Source organism: Candoia aspera, chromosome 15, assembly GCF_035149785.1.
Source record: "Candoia aspera isolate rCanAsp1 chromosome 15, rCanAsp1.hap2, whole genome shotgun sequence".
In the NCBI taxonomy this organism is placed as follows: domain Eukaryota; kingdom Metazoa; phylum Chordata; class Lepidosauria; order Squamata; family Boidae; genus Candoia; species Candoia aspera.
Window position 1 is genome coordinate 9,981,935 of NC_086167.1, and position 17,532 is coordinate 9,999,466.

The following is a 17,532-nucleotide window of genomic DNA, read 5'->3' on the forward strand; positions in this document are numbered from 1 at the left end:
TTAGCCTTTTGTTGACGATCCCTAAGCTTTGTATCCTTAAGCTCTGTGACAGCCATTTTTTTAACAATAAAGGATGGGTTGATGGATTTCCTTTCTTAATTGAAGCAGGCAATGGGTTTCTTTATTTTCTAGACCAGTGTTTCTGAACCTTGGCAACTTGAAGATGTGTGGGCTTCAACTCCCAGAATTCCCAGCCAGCCTGTCTAGACCCTGCCTGCAAACCAGACTAGCAGAATACCATTTATGTGCCATTCATTGCATTGTGAGATTTTCCTTCCAGCATTTTATAGATCCTTTAGCATTTGACTGAAAAAAAATTGTCCGTCTTTCTATCCAGGCAATAGCAAAATTGCGGTCTTCTACAGTTCCTGCCTGTTCATCCAGCCTGCCAAGTTTCAAGCAGGTTGGGTGAAGTCTCCCAATTTTATTATCCCTCCCCTTTTTAAATTTGACTTTTTTGCTCTTCTGTTCCAGAGACGTGTGTGTTCTCTGACCTGGACCAGCTGTTCCAAGCTGTTTGGTTTCCCATCCCAATAGAACAAGACAGTGTACAACCAATCAAACCATTGTGAACTTTGATTTTTGTTCGGAACTCGTGCTCAGAGGAATTTTATATTGATTTATTTATGTTTCAAATTTAGTCCCCGCCCATCTCACTCAGAGAGCAACTCTGGGCGGTTTACAATAAAACAAGAATAAAATAGCAGTCAAAATATAATAAAACAATGCAATAAAAACAATCATCTTAAATAAATAATACATTCCAAGGGAATAGATGGTAAAATGTAAAAATAGAAATGAATATTCATTTTTCAAGCAAAGATGAATTGAAAATGATTTGTTTTAAAATGACTGCAAGTTCCCCATCTTTCATTTTCCAGGTCCTCTTTCACCCTAAAGAAATTTGAACAAGGCCTTGTGTTCACCTTTCTGGTTAATATTCTCATGTTCATTCTTTTTTCACATCTTGGGTTCGTTTCACGCTGGATGTAGCTTCTTCCCCTTTCTTTTTAGCAAGAAAAAAAAATAAGCAGAAAGTCTAATTATACAGTATTTGGAGGAGGGTCAGCCTTCTACACAAATATTGTGGTTGATCCTCTGCTTCAGATATTGTTAAGCTAAGTATGGTAAGTGGATAGTCCTAGCTTCTTTTAATATCTGTCATGTCATTCACCTTCAAATGCCAGCATGGGGCTCTGTCAGTGTAGAACGGCAATTTTTGTAGGTATTTGTGTAAATCTTTTTTCTTTCTTTTTGAAATCCCACCTTCTTTACGGTGCTTTCCCATGACTGTAGGAGCATAGAGACAGGAGGACATAGGCATATTTCCCCACTAGTGACTTAGAACATTTTCATAGTACTATGTGGCCTGGTTAAAGTGGTATAAAGCCTGCACCCATTAGCTATTCTGGTACATCAATGGTAGGAGGGCTCTAGAAGTTGCTCTTGAGATGTCTGTAGAAACACAATTTCATATTGCAAAGACTTATTTCTGTAAGCTATAAAAATACCTTTTCAAGGTTAACAAAGTCCAGATCTCTTGTACCTGACCATACCTTTGTGGCCCTATCAGTGGGCCTAAAGATGGCATTTGAATTTAGCTAGGTTACCAGCATTGAGTTACAGGAACTTTCTCCAGCTTAGTTCCTTCTAGATAGTTTGGAAATGAAACCCATCACCTCTGATCATTGGTAATGGTGCTGGCTAGGATGGTGGAAGTTGAAAAACTTCCAAAACCTTTGGTGAGCAACAGTTCGAATTACAATCTAAATCATCATTTATTTCTTCATTGGGTTGGCCCTCCACCCCAATTTTTAAAAGTCCCAGTGGTTCGTATACATCAAAAGAAGTGCAGTCAAACATCCACAGTAAAAGAATATAAAAACAGTTCTCTTTGACTACAGTTCCATCATGTAAATACAAATGAATCAAAACATCAGAAGATGGATCTCTTCTGAGTTGCCTCATGAAATTTCTGTTTGGCAAGCATTTGCCAGAGTTTGGAATTAAATTCAGCCCACTGCGAAATTAAATAACAGACATTTTTCTTGAATCTGTGAATGTCCCAGAAAGCACTTTTGGGACTTATAGACTGACTTCCCAGCTCACACACACACACAACACCATTTCATGAATGTCAGAAATGGAGTGGAGGCACTCTTTTCTACAGCCAAGTCCCACATTTCCAGTTTGATTTCTTTTAAGCTTTCGAGGGATGCTAGAAATACGGCTGGTAGTGATCTGCGTAGAAGTGTGATCAAAATCGGTATCTCGCCCTCAAAATTCAGTAATGTAATCTGAAGGAAGATTTGAAAGAAATAGAAGCTAGATGTGCAGAGTGACCATCACTTTATTCAGTGGTGGGATGTTCTTCAGAATTGAATGTTGGAATATCCCTCAGGTGTCCTTCCTCCACTGTCATCATCCTAATCCTGCAAAGTCTGAACAGTCCTATGGTGGTTCTTTTTCAGGATAACTTGGAATGTTCCATCAGCGGATTGGACCTCTTGATCTTGAAAAAGCAAAGAGAAAGAGAACGCTGGGAGCATTTTATGGCTGCCCACAGCAATGATGGCTCTCGTACACTGGTTGTTACTGGGAGAACAGGGATCTAAAAACACCGAGTTACACATGTTTGATTTGAGCATTGTCTTAGGCAATAGATGATTAATTTTCCCCAGTCTTGGGACCTGCCAGATATGTGAACTTCACCTCCCAGGATTCCCAGCTAGCGTAGCCATTAATGGAGAATTCTGGGGATTGAAATCCACACATCTGGAGGGTACCTAGGAAAGGAACTGTTGTAATAAATACCAGCCAAGTTGAGGAATGCACTCACCTTTGTTATTGCTGTTCTTCCTGTCTTCTCTTTTAGGTGATCAGGTGAACAGGAAAGGGAAGACAAGGTGGAGATGGAACTGCCAAATCATGCCAAACAATTGCTGCTACAGCTTAACCAGCAACGAGCCAAAGGTTTCCTTTGTGATGTGATCATTGTTGTCGAAAATGCCCTCTTCCGTGCCCACAAGAACATCCTGGCAGCCAGCAGCATGTACTTCAAGTCCCTCATCTTGCATGACAACCTGATCAACTTAGATACTGACATGGTCAACCCTACCGTGTTCCGGCAAATCTTGGACTTCATTTATACTGGTAAGCTCTTAATGACTGACCAGCCTGGTGAACAGAACTTCAATGCGCTCCTCACCGCCGCAAGCTACCTCCAGCTTCCTGACTTGGCGGCCCTTTGCAGGAAGAAGCTCAAACGCAATGGGAGGTCATTCGCCGGGCGGGCAGGCGGGGCCTCCAGCGTTGGGAGGCCACCTCGGAGTCAGAGGCTTGCCACGGCTTCCGTCATTACTCGTTATTCAGGGTCAGCTGAAGGGATGAAGGGCTCTCAGTCCAAGGAGATGCCAAAGGGGAAAGTCTCAGATGATGAGGTCTTTATCAGCAGTTCCAGCCAAGAGAATTCTCACCCCTTGAGCAGGGGCCTCGGCAAAAACAGTGGCGATGGCAGCAACAGCACCAACGGGAGCTGTGGGGACCAGGAACTTGGGCTTGACCTGTCCAAAAAGAGCCCCTCCCTGCCAGCTGTAGCGCCCCAGGACGACGCCCCCCACGGTGAAAGTCAGCGGGGCTCCCCCCGACCCGCCTCGGCCCCCACCGCCAACAGTGCCTCATTGTTTGAAGAGTCCACCGCTGGAGCCCCTCCCAGCCTCATAGACAACTGTGAGCCCATGGAAATGGACTTGAGTGAAGACCGCCAGGCTCTCCCTGAAGGCAGCCAGCGGAAGAGCTTGCGCCACTCCTCGCGCAAGAAGGAGTGGGCCAAGAAGGATTGCGCCTTTGACCGGAAGGAGGGCGTGGGCAAAGGCGGCGAGGAGGGCGAGGGGCTGCCCAACGGCATCCTGATGGGCCCCTTGTGCAAGTCGGCGGAGCACGGCCTGGGCTTGGGCCCCTACGGGCCGGAGCTGCCGTTGCACGCCTGCAAGGAGGACGTGGAGAACGGCAAGGAGAACAGCGACGACAGCGGGCAGAGCGAGAGCGAGAACGGCGGGCACAGCAGCGCCAACTATATCTACCGGCAGGAGGGCTACGAACCGGTGGCCTTTGGGGACAACTTATACGTCTGCATCCCGTGCGGGAAGGGTTTTCCCAGCTCCGAACAGCTCAACGCCCACGTGGAGAAACACACCGAAGAGGAGCTGTACATTAAGGAGGAAGGGGCCTTTGATGATAAAGAGGAGGAGGCCGAGGACCTCTCCAACCCCAGCCAGCCCTACGCCTCAGAATCCCGGCCGTTCAAGTGCTCGGTGTGCGAGAAGAGCTACAAAGACCCAGCGACCCTCCGGCAGCACGAGAAGACTCACTGGCTGACGCGGCCGTTCCCTTGCAACATCTGCGGCAAGATGTTCACTCAGCGGGGCACCATGACTCGGCACATGCGCAGCCACTTGGGCCTCAAGCCCTTTGCCTGCGAGGAGTGTGGGATGCGCTTCACCCGGCAGTACCGACTGACCGAGCACATGCGCGTCCACTCAGGGGAAAAGCCCTACGAATGTCAACTGTGTGGCGGGAAGTTTACCCAGCAACGCAACCTCATCAGCCACTTGCGAATGCATACCTCTCCTACATAAAGCCAAAGTCTCTCCAGTGAGCTCTGAGCCCCCACCCACCACAAATATCCCTTAGACTTGCTGCTTTAAAAACAGACTCTACGGAAAGGGACATTCTGTTCCCTCTTCAGTCATGGAAGGTCTCAACCAAACAGAGCTTTACTTCTCTCTCTCTCTCTCTCTCTCTCTCTCTCCCGCCCCCTGTCTTTCCACTCCCCCCCTTCCAAGGAAACCCCTGCCCCAGGTTAACTGCTGACCCCCTCCCTTTGCATCAGCTTTTCTCTCAGGGCCCGTGGGGTCAAAGCGGAACAAGGAACGCTATCAGCGGCGGGCATGACGTGGAGCCCTGGTGTAGGGAACGAGGGGTAGTCTAGGAATTCCTTCCAGGTTGATGACAGTTCAAAGTGGGGGGCCCATGGGAGGGGGGGTAGGATGGTCTTTGTGACTGAAACAAAGGGACTGCCTTCGCCACCTCTGTTTACTTTCTTAGCACTTTGGAATTGCAACGATAGAACTCAACCACAGTATTATTTTCTTTCTTCTGACCAACTCCAGGAACATCCTTTGGCCCTTTCAGGGCTGGTGGACAGCCCTCTTTTTTTTTTTTTTTTGCTTTTTTCATCCTTTTTGGGGTTGGGGCTTTTCATTTCTACAAGGGAACCGCTTTCAATGGATGGCTGTCCCTCGAAGCTGCAGTGGGCAATGCTTCCTGCCGACGGAGCCCAATCCGTCCTTTCTTCATCCCTTCCATGGAGAAGGGATTTAGTCCCTTTGGGCCTCCTGAAGAGGACAGAGGACGTTTCCGTTGGCTGAAAGAGAGGAAGTCCTCTTGGCCCCTTTTCTACGTGGCACTTTCCATCTAGGAAGGTCTTCCTCCATCTGTCCGTTCGCCATCATGTTCCACGGGCAGAGGTGGTCTGGTCTGCCTTAACCTTCACACCCCAGTCTTGGATTCTTCCTCTTCCAAATCTCCTTCCCCATCTCTCTCGATCTCTCTAGCCTTATCCATGACTGAATGGGGGCTGAGTGACCCCCAGGAATTTCTTTCCAGTAAGCAGGGGTCATATCTGTGTTATTTCCCCCCACCCCCCTAGTTTTTGTATGAGTATTTTTTGCTTAGAGGTACTTGTTCTATTAAGAGGAAAACAATGCATTGTTAATGTTTGTGTAAGTGTTGGAACTGAAAAGCTTGAGGGAATTGGACTGAGCGGGCGGGCAGTGGGAATTGAAGTAGGCTGGAATTGCTACAAGTTCCTTTAGGTACCTTTTCATTTTTATTTGGGGTGTGTGTGTGTGCATGTGCGCACGCGCATGCATGCAAGTGTGTGTGTGTGCGTGCACTTAGCTTTTTCTCCCTCACTAAGGAATGGGTCAAGATGGCAGGGCCCATTTCCGTTTCTACCTCTTGAATTCACGAGAACAATAAGATGGTTAGTGAAATAATTAGGTGTGGTGTTTTGTCCCTCCCCTCCCCCTCCCCTCCCCTCCCCCCATTCCCAATTGTAAGTAAGTGTACAAAGTAGAAACTAAACCAAGTTTAAGGGATTTTTTTACCACCTCGTCCTTCCATCAGAAAGTCAGCTGAAAAGATAGAGAAGCAAAACGTGGCCAAAGACGTTAGGTAGACTCTAAGCTGAAGGCCCAGATAAGTAAGATGTGGTGCCACCAAATCATTGGGGTTTCTGTCCACAAAGAAACTTTTTTAGACGAGCTTACGGGCTTTTGGTAGCCTTGTTTATTGAACCTGGATGCTATGGTGGGAGAACGCCGTTCATCCGTTGCTTTCCCAGTAGATGGGCACCAGAGGAGGCGGCCAATGGTGTAGCCGGTGATCCTGCTAGGATCCAGAGTGCAATAAGAATGTGGGGAAGTCCAACCAAAGTCTTTCATTTCCTTCCTTTTTTTGGGTGGTGGCGGGATGCCGACATGGGTGTGTGCTTTTTCCGCCTTCTGTCATGATTCAGGATGCCCGAACATTCGCGCAGGCGCACCTGTGGAGGGTGTGGGGAGCAGAAGAATGAAAAGCCATACACCATCTGTCGGAAGACCTCACCCCCAACAGCTGCTATAGGTGTAGAAGAGGACAGGGTATCACCTGCCTGCTGTTTTGGAGCCTCAACTTCGTTGGCATGACCATTTATAAAAAGTGATGGCTTCCCCCCATTTCCCCCACCCCATGCGGGTGGAGTCTGGTGGTAAAAAATTGGACTATCCCTTCAGCACCATCCTGTCGAAACTGAGTAAGGTTTACATTTCCCTCTCTCTGCTTTAACTGTCTTGCTTGAAACCATTGTTCTTTTTATAATTGTTATTATTATTAATATTATTATTATTATTATTATGGTAGGGTTCACCAAAGCCCTATGGTTTTTTTTCTTAAAAAAAAAACAGGAAAAAGAAAACCCTTTTTGTCTTTAAGTTTAGACCAAAAAAAAAAAAAAGTCAGCGTGTTCAAATAAAAGAGAAGCTTACATTTTTTTTGTTCCCACCACCACCATTAAGTGTTTCCCTCCCCACTTTTTAAGATATAGACAAATGCATATTGAATTAAGGGAACCTGGAAAATCCACATTTCACCCAATTCAGATTCAGCCTAGCCACCGTGAGCCGCTGTGCAGGGCAGTTCCTCCTCTCCCCTTCCTAAGGACCTTTACCTCGCATTTCACTAGGGACTGCTTTTGAATTCCATGCATCCTCAGGTTTGGGGAGTTTTTGAAGTGCCACGGCTTGATTTGTGTCTTATTTTGGTGGGTCCCCTCCCCCAGCAGCCCACAGCCATCTTCCTGTAAAATCTTACTCCCTTTTTTTCCATTTTTTTTAAACGTACGTGCATCATTCCTTGCTTTTGGTGGACAATGCAAAAAACCACACACAAAAACACATCACCATCAACCTTTACCTTAAACTTTTTGCACTGAGCACTGCAAGACGCTTGGTGTTTCCGGATAATGGGTGAGGGTCTCCCCCATTCTTCTCCACTTCTCAGTGGAGCTGTTTCCTCTATTGGTAGGGAGGGGGTTTTGTTAGCAAAAGTGCTTCATGCCAAGACTCCAAAGGTTTAATGAGCTGTGCGGCCCCATGCAGTGCACTAGGTGTGTGTAGACCTTCTCTTCCCAGTTCTGTGAATCACATGGTGCAGCCACCATCCTGCCAGTGAGAGGAACCTCAGTAGATTTGGTTTCACTTCTGGTTAAAATAAAGAACCTCTCCCCCAAGCCACCATTAGTGGGTTAGTATTTTGGTGGTGGAAAGCCTTGATGGGCTGCTCTGGCCTGAAGCTCAGGGGCCCAGCTGTATAGTTTTCAAGAATATAAATCCCCAGACTATATAATCCCACCCCTCTTCATCTCCAGACCTTTTCTGACTCTTTTGAGATGCCTTCAAAAGCCATGCCTTGGGCTAGCAATTGTATGGTCTAAAGTTGAGCATTGAGGATGATGTTTTGTTCCTACCTCACCATCCTTTCAGAAAAAGTACACTTAATCACCAACCTCAGCCACTGTCGTTCCATAATCATGGCCATTTCTGGTCCATGTCACTCTTTCTGGGAACGCTCCTCTTCCAGATGGTGTTTGACCGTGAGTGCAACTAAGCTGAAGAGCTTTAGAAGGCACCTGTGTGAAGTAGGCCTTGGAGCCAGCCTGGCAACTAACAGTTATTAAGCCAGAAGTAAAGAGGTCTAGAAGACATGTCCAACCGCATAAGGAAGTGAGTCATTTGTAGCATCATCTTTCAGGGGCTACTTCTAAGTTGCTGTACCGAAAAGGTCCACTTAGATGATCCAAAGAGGAGTCCAGGAATATGGAGCAAGAAGAAACAATGCATCTGTCTTGCTGGAATTTTGAGCTTCGATTAAAGCAGTTAGGGGTAACAAGACTGGGTGGAGGTATTTGAAGTTGACTTGGGAGTTCTTTTCGTTGGGTTTCTGTTTGAAGTTTTGGAATCTTGAAGTTTCAGGACCCATTGTCATTGGGTTGGGGGATTTTTTGTTTTTGTTTTTCTTACTAAGCTGGCTTTTCCTTTCATCCCCCCTCAGCACTTAAACAATATGACAAAAAGTCTGTGTACAGCGCGAGTATTGTACAAAAATGAAAAAAAAAAGAAAGCCTCCTCCGTTTCTTTCATTGTTTCACCCCCTTTTGACAAAAGTAGCTGCGTAGACGTGTTCCATGGATAGAATGTTGGTGTCCTTCCTCCCGCCCCCCCTTCCCCCCTCCCAAGATGGTGACAATAATAATGAAAAATCAAATAATTCTCAAAACTTCAGGGACTGTTCAGGGCTCGCTTAAAGGGTCTGGACACTCAACTACATTTATATGACATAGTATTGTATCAAGCATTTTCTGTATTTTAATGAAAAAGCAAAACACTAGTTTCATATTTAAGATTTTAAGAATTCTAGGGTTGGGTGGGAGGGAAATACATTATTGGTTCTGGTTCTGCTTTCTCTCTCTGTTCCTGTTTTTGTTTTGTTCTTTTTAATTTTGTTACTCTTTTTTTTTTCTTTTTGAGATACAGAAAAGAGCCTCCTGAGGATTTTTTTTTTTTAAAGGTAAGATTACAGAGGCCCGACAGCTTAACTCTATGCTTTAGTCAGTTTAGATCCAGAATGTTTTTGGAGTTACAGGAGAGGATTATAAAGAATAAAGTTGAAAAAGTTGTATTAAAAAATAGCTCATACCCAAATTCACAAAAAAAAAAAAAACTATTTTTAAACCAAAGCACATTTGAATGAGTATGGAACCTCACTTGGCTCAGAAAAAAAAAATTAATATATTTATCTCATTGTTTACATAAACTTTTACAGTTACAGACCTCAACAGATCTAGGGGCCAGTCAAAATTAATTGTTGTTTTTTCCATTGGTTTAGCTGACAAAAGAGTCACAGATAATGGTGTGTAGGATGTTTTGTTTGTGCTGTTTTATAAAGGGAAAAAAAACCCCCCACAACTCAACAGTTCAATAGGAACTAATTTGTACTCCAGTATTTTTAAGATGCTTTAGGAATAGGAAAGTGAGCCATTTGGATCTTCAGAAGAACTTTGTGTTCCATCAGCCTTGCCAGCATGTCCAATAGCCAGTGGGATAGCAATTGGCCTGTAGTCCTTCCATAAAAGGATGTTCTTTGAATCAATAGGACCACACACGGGGAGAGGACAAGCTTCCATTTGTTAAAAAAACTATCACAAAAAAACTAACATCTTTCCATGGCAAATTAGGTATGGTGCTAGATCACAAAAAGTTCTTGAGTCAGAGAGGTTGAGACAATGGAATATTTCCTCCTGATGGGCCTCTGCAAGGGACAGTGGAAATTGTCCACCCATGGTGGAAAACACCAATGGGAAATCTGTTGGAGGAGAGGAAGCAAGCACTTAATGTTAGGTGTATTATGATAACTGGTCATTTGTCATGATCCTTGGAGAATTGCCAAAAAGTATGAGTTTGTTTAACCTGGTTTTAGACTCCACTGGGAAGGCATGGAAACTTGCAGAAGATCTTGGAGTGTTCCAGTTAATACCTTTTATCTTGAGCCTTAAGTCTCAAGAAGTGGTGCTGAGGCCTCTTGCCTGGTGCTCAGTGTTATCCTGTGAAGTCCCACAGATAGGAGGTTGCTAAGCCAGTGAAGATCAGGCTCAAGGAGAAGACATCTCATTCTCAGGTGATCTGCGATCCTCCAGTGGTTGCCATATTACAGCACTCGTAATACATAGCAACATCTGGAGGGTCTGGAGATGTCCTAACTCCTGCAGTATTAGGTGGCCTCTCTAGATTCAGGGCTGGTGGTTCTTCTAGCCAAAGAAGGTTTTAAGTTGGATGACTGTTGCATTCTTTTTTGGCATGCTGGCAAATTTGAGACTCTTCTCTAATGCAGGACTCCAAATAAGGGCATCCACCTCACTCTAGTTGCAGGCTGGTGGCTTCCTGGAGAGGTGAGATGCCTTCACTCAACACTAAGACCTACACCAGTCTTGGTACACAACATCCCTGATCTTAAGAGCCATTTCTTAACACCTTTTCTCCTTTCCATGTGTACCTCATGCTCCAGTGAGTTTTCCAGATTGTGACCTGGATTGGCTGGATCATAGCCCGAATGTTCAGAAGTGCACCTTCAATCTTATTATCTGTAAAGGAAAAAGTAAATAACTTCCCTAACACTTCCACTTTTTTTTTCAAATGAAGCATCTTTTTGAGTTTTTTGCATCATGTAAGTAAAAGAAAAACCACACTTGTCAGTTCTCAATTTAGTGCTATTTTACCCTCTGCTTTTTCACATCCAAGCCACCTCATTAAAAAAAAAAAAAGTAGCATAAAAATAGCATGAAATCTTTAGGGTGCAAAGGGGTAGGGAAGAGGCTGATGGAAAACAAACTTAATTAATTTTGCCTGGTCTTGAATATCTAACAAAGATGGTGCAAACACTATTTGACAGTGTTTTTTTTTTTTTTTTTGTATCAATATGTACGTGCTTTATTGAATGTATTTATTTCTCAAGATTCTGTATGCACAGTTTTGCAAGGAGAAAAAAAAAACCTCAGCATTTGCAAAAAGACAAACGATGCATCAGCAGGGTCTTCGCTACAGGATTTCAAAAAAAAAAAAGTTTAAAAAAAGTTTTAAAACAAAAAAAAAAAGAAACAAAAAGAATCTCAGAGACTCTTTCGGCATAGCCATAAACCATTACCTGTGAAGACAATACAAACAGTGGACTTTTGTAGCTCTTTTTTCCATAAAAGACAAATACTGTTTTGCTGTATTTAAAACGTTTCCAGTTATAGCAGCATTCACTCTTATACGATTTCCTTCCTTTTTTTTTTTTTTATTTTCTCTCATTTGTTTGTATGCGTGGGTGTGTGTTCGTGCATGAGTAAACAAATGTGTAAAGCGCTTTTTTTTTTTTTTTTTTGAGCGGTGCAGGTCAAGTCTGGGTTAACAGTATTTTTCTTTTAACTTTCTGCCATGTCACTTCTGTTCTAAATATTAAAAAAGAAAAAGGAATCTCAGCTCTGAAGAGGAAACATTTGGGGGCCTTTGGTGACAGAAAGCAAAATCTATGACCTTGAGGGGATGTGTTTATTTATTTTTTTTTATCATGATTGTTCATGCAATTGAGACAAACCTGGAGAACAGTTTGCTCAGCCAGGAAGAGAGAGACCTACACAGTTCCAGGGAACTTGAATCTTGGTGTCGAGAAGCTTTCCAGGTGTTGCCAGATGGTATCTCCCTGATGCCTGAATGAGAACAGTGTTTCTGCTATCCTATTTGGTTATCATAGTTACCTTTTTGATGTTTACAATGCAAGCAATAATAAGCAGTTTGGGAGTTTTGTTTTTTTTTAACGGGGCCTGGAAGAGATGGGCACAGGAGGCCAAAAAGTTTTTGCACCAGGCTTGCAGAAGATAGCGGGAATGGTGCTGTTCAGCTGTCCTTCGCATCCTTCCACATGCTCAACGGTTGCTGCATCCAGAATAGATTGCTCCCAATCCATACCTCTTTTACCTCTGCAAAGCAACCCCTTGGGGTGGTTTTGATGCAATGCAATGACAACTTCTGAAAGCCCTGGAGAATGCTGGGAGCTGCCACCCCAACACAACAAAGTCCCAGGTTGCTGGAAGCTATTAAAACACGTCTGCCTCTGATCCCTTCCTTTCCTGCTAAGCTGCAGTGGAGGTGGGCCTTTTATTAGCTGAGCTAGATGCTGATGTGCATCTGAAAAGACAGGGAGAGTCTTCCCTCGCCCCAGTTTTTAAAAGCCATTGCAGAGAATCAGTTGGGAGCCAAAAAAACATAGATTGCAGAAAACCAACACACCCAACTCTATCCTTGCCTGTTCTTGGTTTAGCATCCAGCCATTCTCTGTGCAGAGTTGTGAATGTGGATGGTTCGGCAAAGGGAAAATGGTTGACGAACGGGATTAAGTATCCCTTAATGCTCTGTCCTTAAGCTCACAAGTCATCATGTACACTTCATTACAATCTTATTTGTATGCCCCTTGAAGAGGAAAGATAGCTGAAGCCACCTTCAGCTTTTCATTTCTTTGGACTGATTTTCATTCGTGCGTCACACTGATGAACTGCAAAGGCCTAAGCGACGCAGGTGTTGTGCAGCACTGGGCCAGTTTTTTAGGAAGCCCTTGAAACAAAATGAAGGCAGGCTTCTTCATCTCGCTTTCCCCATGTCTGGAAAGTTTCCACCCCAATTCCTTCGCCAAATGCAAGATGCACCCAGAGTGAGATTTCTGTGCAATTCTGGGCTTCTGTTCTCTGCCTAGCTTTCACATGTTCCGGGGTGGGGGGATCCCTTTTTCTACCTCATACCTCCAAGTGGATGTTGGAAAGAATTTGAAGGAGGAGGGCCCTTCTTTTGTCAAATTGTCCCACTTTTTTCTAGCACTCCCCATTCCAACCTCTTTCCATCACCCGTGCAGTGTTGAACATGTGGCATGGATGTGTTTGCAGCTGGGCGTCACTCAAAGAGCAGATGAGGGGGATCCAAGATTGTTTTTGAGTTGAGGCATGCTGGGCAAAATTAGGGGAAAGGGTTCCTAGGTTTTGCTTTTACCAACAAATTCTACCTATGGCATGGATGTTGCTCCTTGAAGCGCATGGAATTTACTGCAAGACATTAGCAGTGGTTTCATCAATCTGGTTTGGGTTGAAAATTGGAAGAGGGGCACATGGCCATGTTGGGTGAGTGGGTTTGGTTAATTGTCAAGGTGAACTGGAGAAATGAGCACCTATTTTCCCTCTTTCTCCTTGAGCCTTAATTTTTTCTCTCTCTCTCTGACCATCATCCCCAGATGTTTCCCCAAGCTAACTGACGTTCCTGTCAAACTGTTCTACTTGTTTCCTTCAAAAGCTTGAATTCAGGTTAAGAGTTGCAGACGGCTGTGACTGCAACTCATGTGTCATATTGGGGGAAAATAAAAAAATAATAAAAATGCAGAAATTATAATATGATCTCAGCATTCAGTAATTTGCAGTCTTAATGTACAGTGATGAAAAACTGTTATTTTATGAACTTTTCATTAAAAGGTTGATTGAAAAGTAGGATTTTGGGCTGGTATTTCTGGTCTGGTCTTGGTTTTGATTTTTTCTCAATGCAGATACCTGCACAGGGTGAGTAAGTTAAGTTTCCCATTTGTATCTCTGTTTTGGAAGGGGAATGTTCTGTATTTATATTCCTTTTCATACTTAAGAGAAATAGTTTGGCAGGTTTTGCAATCAAACTGCACATAAAAACAGTAGTTGTTTGCAGGGAGGGAAAATTGGTGTCCCCTTAAATTAGCCCCAGGCATACCCCTTTAAATTAAATGATGTGCAATTATTGCACCAAATTTGTGCCCATTTTCTGGCTGTGATGTTCAATTCCAGTGCAAGCTGTCTATAAATACAGCTCAGTTTCTGCTGCAGAAATGCTTGGTGTACAGTATTTAGAATAATTGAATTTGATATGACCATTCTGGCCATCAACCTCCTGCGTGGCCCAGGAATTGGAATTCAAACATCACTGAGAAATGTCTTCCCAGAGTTTGCTTGATGCCAGCCCCCCACCCCTCCAGGTAGACCAGACCAGGAAATCAACTCCTCAGGAAGGCTAAAACTACTTTCATTAAAATTAGCTGTAATAACTGTATTGCAAGTCTGATTGTCCTCGACTTCCTCCCCTTATACCCTGGTAAATCAGGGTGGCATCTGCCTGAGCTTCTGAACATTACTGCATTTCTCTGGGTTTAAATAATGTTTCACCCCTTTGCCTAGGAAACGATTCTTGCATATCTCCGTCAAGCTCATTCTCCTTACTCCACGCTAGAGCCTATCTGGGAAACGAGCTCACCACCATCCTGGATCAATGGCTCTGCAGCCAAATTGTTATTCACAAGATGTTTTGCTCCCATCCCAACAAAACAACATTCTGGTAATTAAGCCTGCTATTCTGTATTTTGCATTGTGGGATGGGAGAAGACGGGCTGTGACCTTCTCCTGTGCGACTGCCCTGTCGGAGGGTTTTCTGGGGAGAGTTATAACATCTGTCTTGGATGGGGGGCCCAGGAACCCAAACCTTGAACGTTTCCTCCATCTTAAAGTGGTTGATGAGCTGGATCAAGGAACTTGAGAGCTCTTCACTGCATCTAGCCCTACTTTGGCCCAACTTAAACCATTGCTTGGAATGACCGTTTTTCAAGGCAGTACAATGCCTCGCGTATCCTTGAAGTTCTAATCCATACAAGGACATGAGATCCAAGCTTAGTATTTAGAGATGGTTTCCTGTGTTGTAATGTTGGCTTTCAGTGTAATTCTCCTCCTCCCCCCTTCAGCTTTCAATCCAGCTGCACGTTAACAGTCTTGCCATGTAGCCTAACTGCTTTGAATTCCTCAGCTCTTCTCCCTTCCATTTTCCACCACCACCACTTCCGGAGACATCCTCAAGGCTGGCTATATTTTAAAGTGCCTGACGCGCCGAGCTCTGAATTGAGGTTGGCGCTTCTGGCAAGCTGCAAAGTCAGCAGGCCTGGTTAGAAAATCCACTTGATCTGTCCTTGGAGATGTGTTTGCCCAACAAGGTTAAAAAGAAGGGCAGCAAAGAATGAAAACATGAAGAGCTCTGATGGGCGGGGGAAAATGGAGTTGATAGCTTCATTCTGGCACCGGACACACATACTTGGATGTGCTGCTTTTTGTTACTCAAGCTAAACAGCATCTGATTCCTTTAGTATTATGAAATATCCCATTGTTAAAATACAGCTGCTGCTTCAGGTTAACCCTTTTCCTGCATCTGGAGATCCTGTTGTGATCACCAAAGCTGAATCAGAGAAAGGGATTTAGAGTAGGCATGAATGAGAGACTTGATTCCTTGAAATGTTGAGATGAAGCTACCAATGTTGGGTTCATCGTCTGGATCCGGGCCAGCTTGCAATGCCTGTGTTTGCCAAGATGGGCATTTTTCAGAATGTTATTTTTGCAGATCAAGCTTCCTCTCCTCCTAATAGACCAACCTGTGTAAGTAGGGGAAATGAGATGGCTTTTCACAGGGGTAAAAAAAAAAAAAAAGGCTCACCCGAAGTCTTCCTGCTTAAAAAAGGCAGAAAAATGTGTGCACTGGGCGTGTGCACGGAAAGTTGGATGAATATTTGCACAACCCCCTGCCACTTTTTTTTTTAATGGAATGGACCAATTTTCTCTTTCTTTGTCCCTCCAATCAGCTAACATTGCAAGCTTAGCAGAATCTGTTGGCATTGGATTGCTCGCTTTCCACCCATTATGTTAAGGATTTTTTTTTTAATCTGTTCAATCGTGTCCGATTCTGGGAGACTGCCTGGGCATGTCCCTGCAGTTCTCTTGGCAGGTTTTTCAGAAGAGGTTTGCCATTGCCTCCTTCCTAGGGCTGAGGGAGAGTGACTGGCCCAAGGACCCCCCAGCTGGCTTTGTGCCTAAGGCGGGACTGGAACTCACAGCTTCCCAGTTTCTAGCCTGGTGCCTTAACCCAGTGTTTCTCAACCCTGGCATCTTGAAGATGTGTGGACTTCAGCTCCCAGAATTCCATGCTGGCATGCTGGCTGAGGAATTCTGGGAGTTGAAGTCCACACATCTTCAAACTGCCAAGGTTGAGAAACACTGCCTTAAGTACTACACCAAGCTGGATCTCTCATGTTCAGGATTTAGCATCATCTTTTAGAATGGGTTGTATTTCAACACATCTGGGAACCAGCTCCTTGAAGAAGGCTGATTGGAGGTCGTCTTACCCTTCTTCCCCTCTCTCTCTCTTTTTAAAGTACATTTACTTACTTACTTATTTAGCAGCAAAGCAAGCTTTACTCTTAAAAAAAAACTTTAAAAAAATTAATACGAACTAAGAAGAAAAAGCAAAAAAAGTCATATTTTACATTTATCAATAGTCACTGGGCTTTTTTAACATAATACCTTTATTTTTAACAATACAATCTAATCTTACCAGAGAAGAAACTTTTTAAAAAAATTAAAAATCCAAACTAAAGACACAAAGGATAAGAAGGGGGAAAAGGGGGTATCTTACATTTTATACTTCTCAGTAGCCACTGGTTTACCAATGAATTGGTACTCCTATAATAGGAACAATACCAGACATTATCAGGCGGTATCACAGAATCTCTGCCATATCACACATTGCTGCATCCTTTGATTTGTAGAAAATATTACCTTTTCCAAACTCTTGCCCTTCTCCAATACCTTTTGCCCCTTTGATGCAGCCAAACAGAATTGTGACATTACTGCTGCTGCTGTTGCCTAGGGGCTGGGCTATTTTAATTTCACGATGTGCCATTTTCCAAAACTGCATTGGAAGTGCCCATTTTAGAAAGGAACCCCCAACCTCCCATCCGTGATGCCGAGACGTGCTTTCCCCTTTTCTGCTTGTTAAAAGTGTTTTTTCTTTCTTGCCACCCTCCATTTCATTTTTATAAAGTGTAAGCATTTTTATAAAGTGGTGATTGGCACGAAAATGAGAACCTTGGTTCTTTTTTGCTTTTTGCTTTTAAAGAGGGGGCATTTGTCATGGCTGCTGCTGCTGGCTTCTAGCTCGGATGCCTGCTTGCTCTGAAATATGGCCCATCAAAACCTGCATTCTCCCAAATGTGTTTTAAACCTCAGTTTGACTGGTAGGTGTGCACACACGCTTCCCTTCTCCTAAAGGCTTTCTTTCCTCCTTTCTCCACCCTCGCTCGTCCCCTCCAAATCTTGGAAAGTTCCCGCGCACAGCCTTGCTGGTGTTTTTCCTGTTAAGCAACTTCCCATGGCTGCTTTTCACATTGCCTTTTTTACAATCCTCTTTGGGTACATTTTCCCAACTTCCCAGAATTGCTATGAGATCACATTTGGCTCTCGGCGTTCCACTGCCTCGAGTTGCTTTGGAACAGCCCTGTCTTTGGGGATTAGGACCACAG

At 44.1% G+C, this 17,532-nt stretch overlaps 1 protein-coding gene across 1 annotated transcript in view; it reads left to right on the forward strand.

Moving 5' to 3' along the window:
- The window catches only part of HIC2 (HIC ZBTB transcriptional repressor 2), a 28,553-nt gene extending 23,795 nt beyond the window's left edge, over positions 1–4,758 (forward strand). Inside the window, exon 3 of the mRNA XM_063315703.1 lies at positions 2,876–4,758. Within this exon, the coding sequence (XP_063171773.1) occupies positions 2,913–4,637 (1,725 nt within the window). The 5' untranslated portion in view covers positions 2,876–2,912 and the 3' untranslated portion in view covers positions 4,638–4,758. The remainder of the gene's footprint in view (positions 1–2,875) is intronic.
- The last annotated feature ends 12,774 nt before the right edge of the window (positions 4,759–17,532 follow it).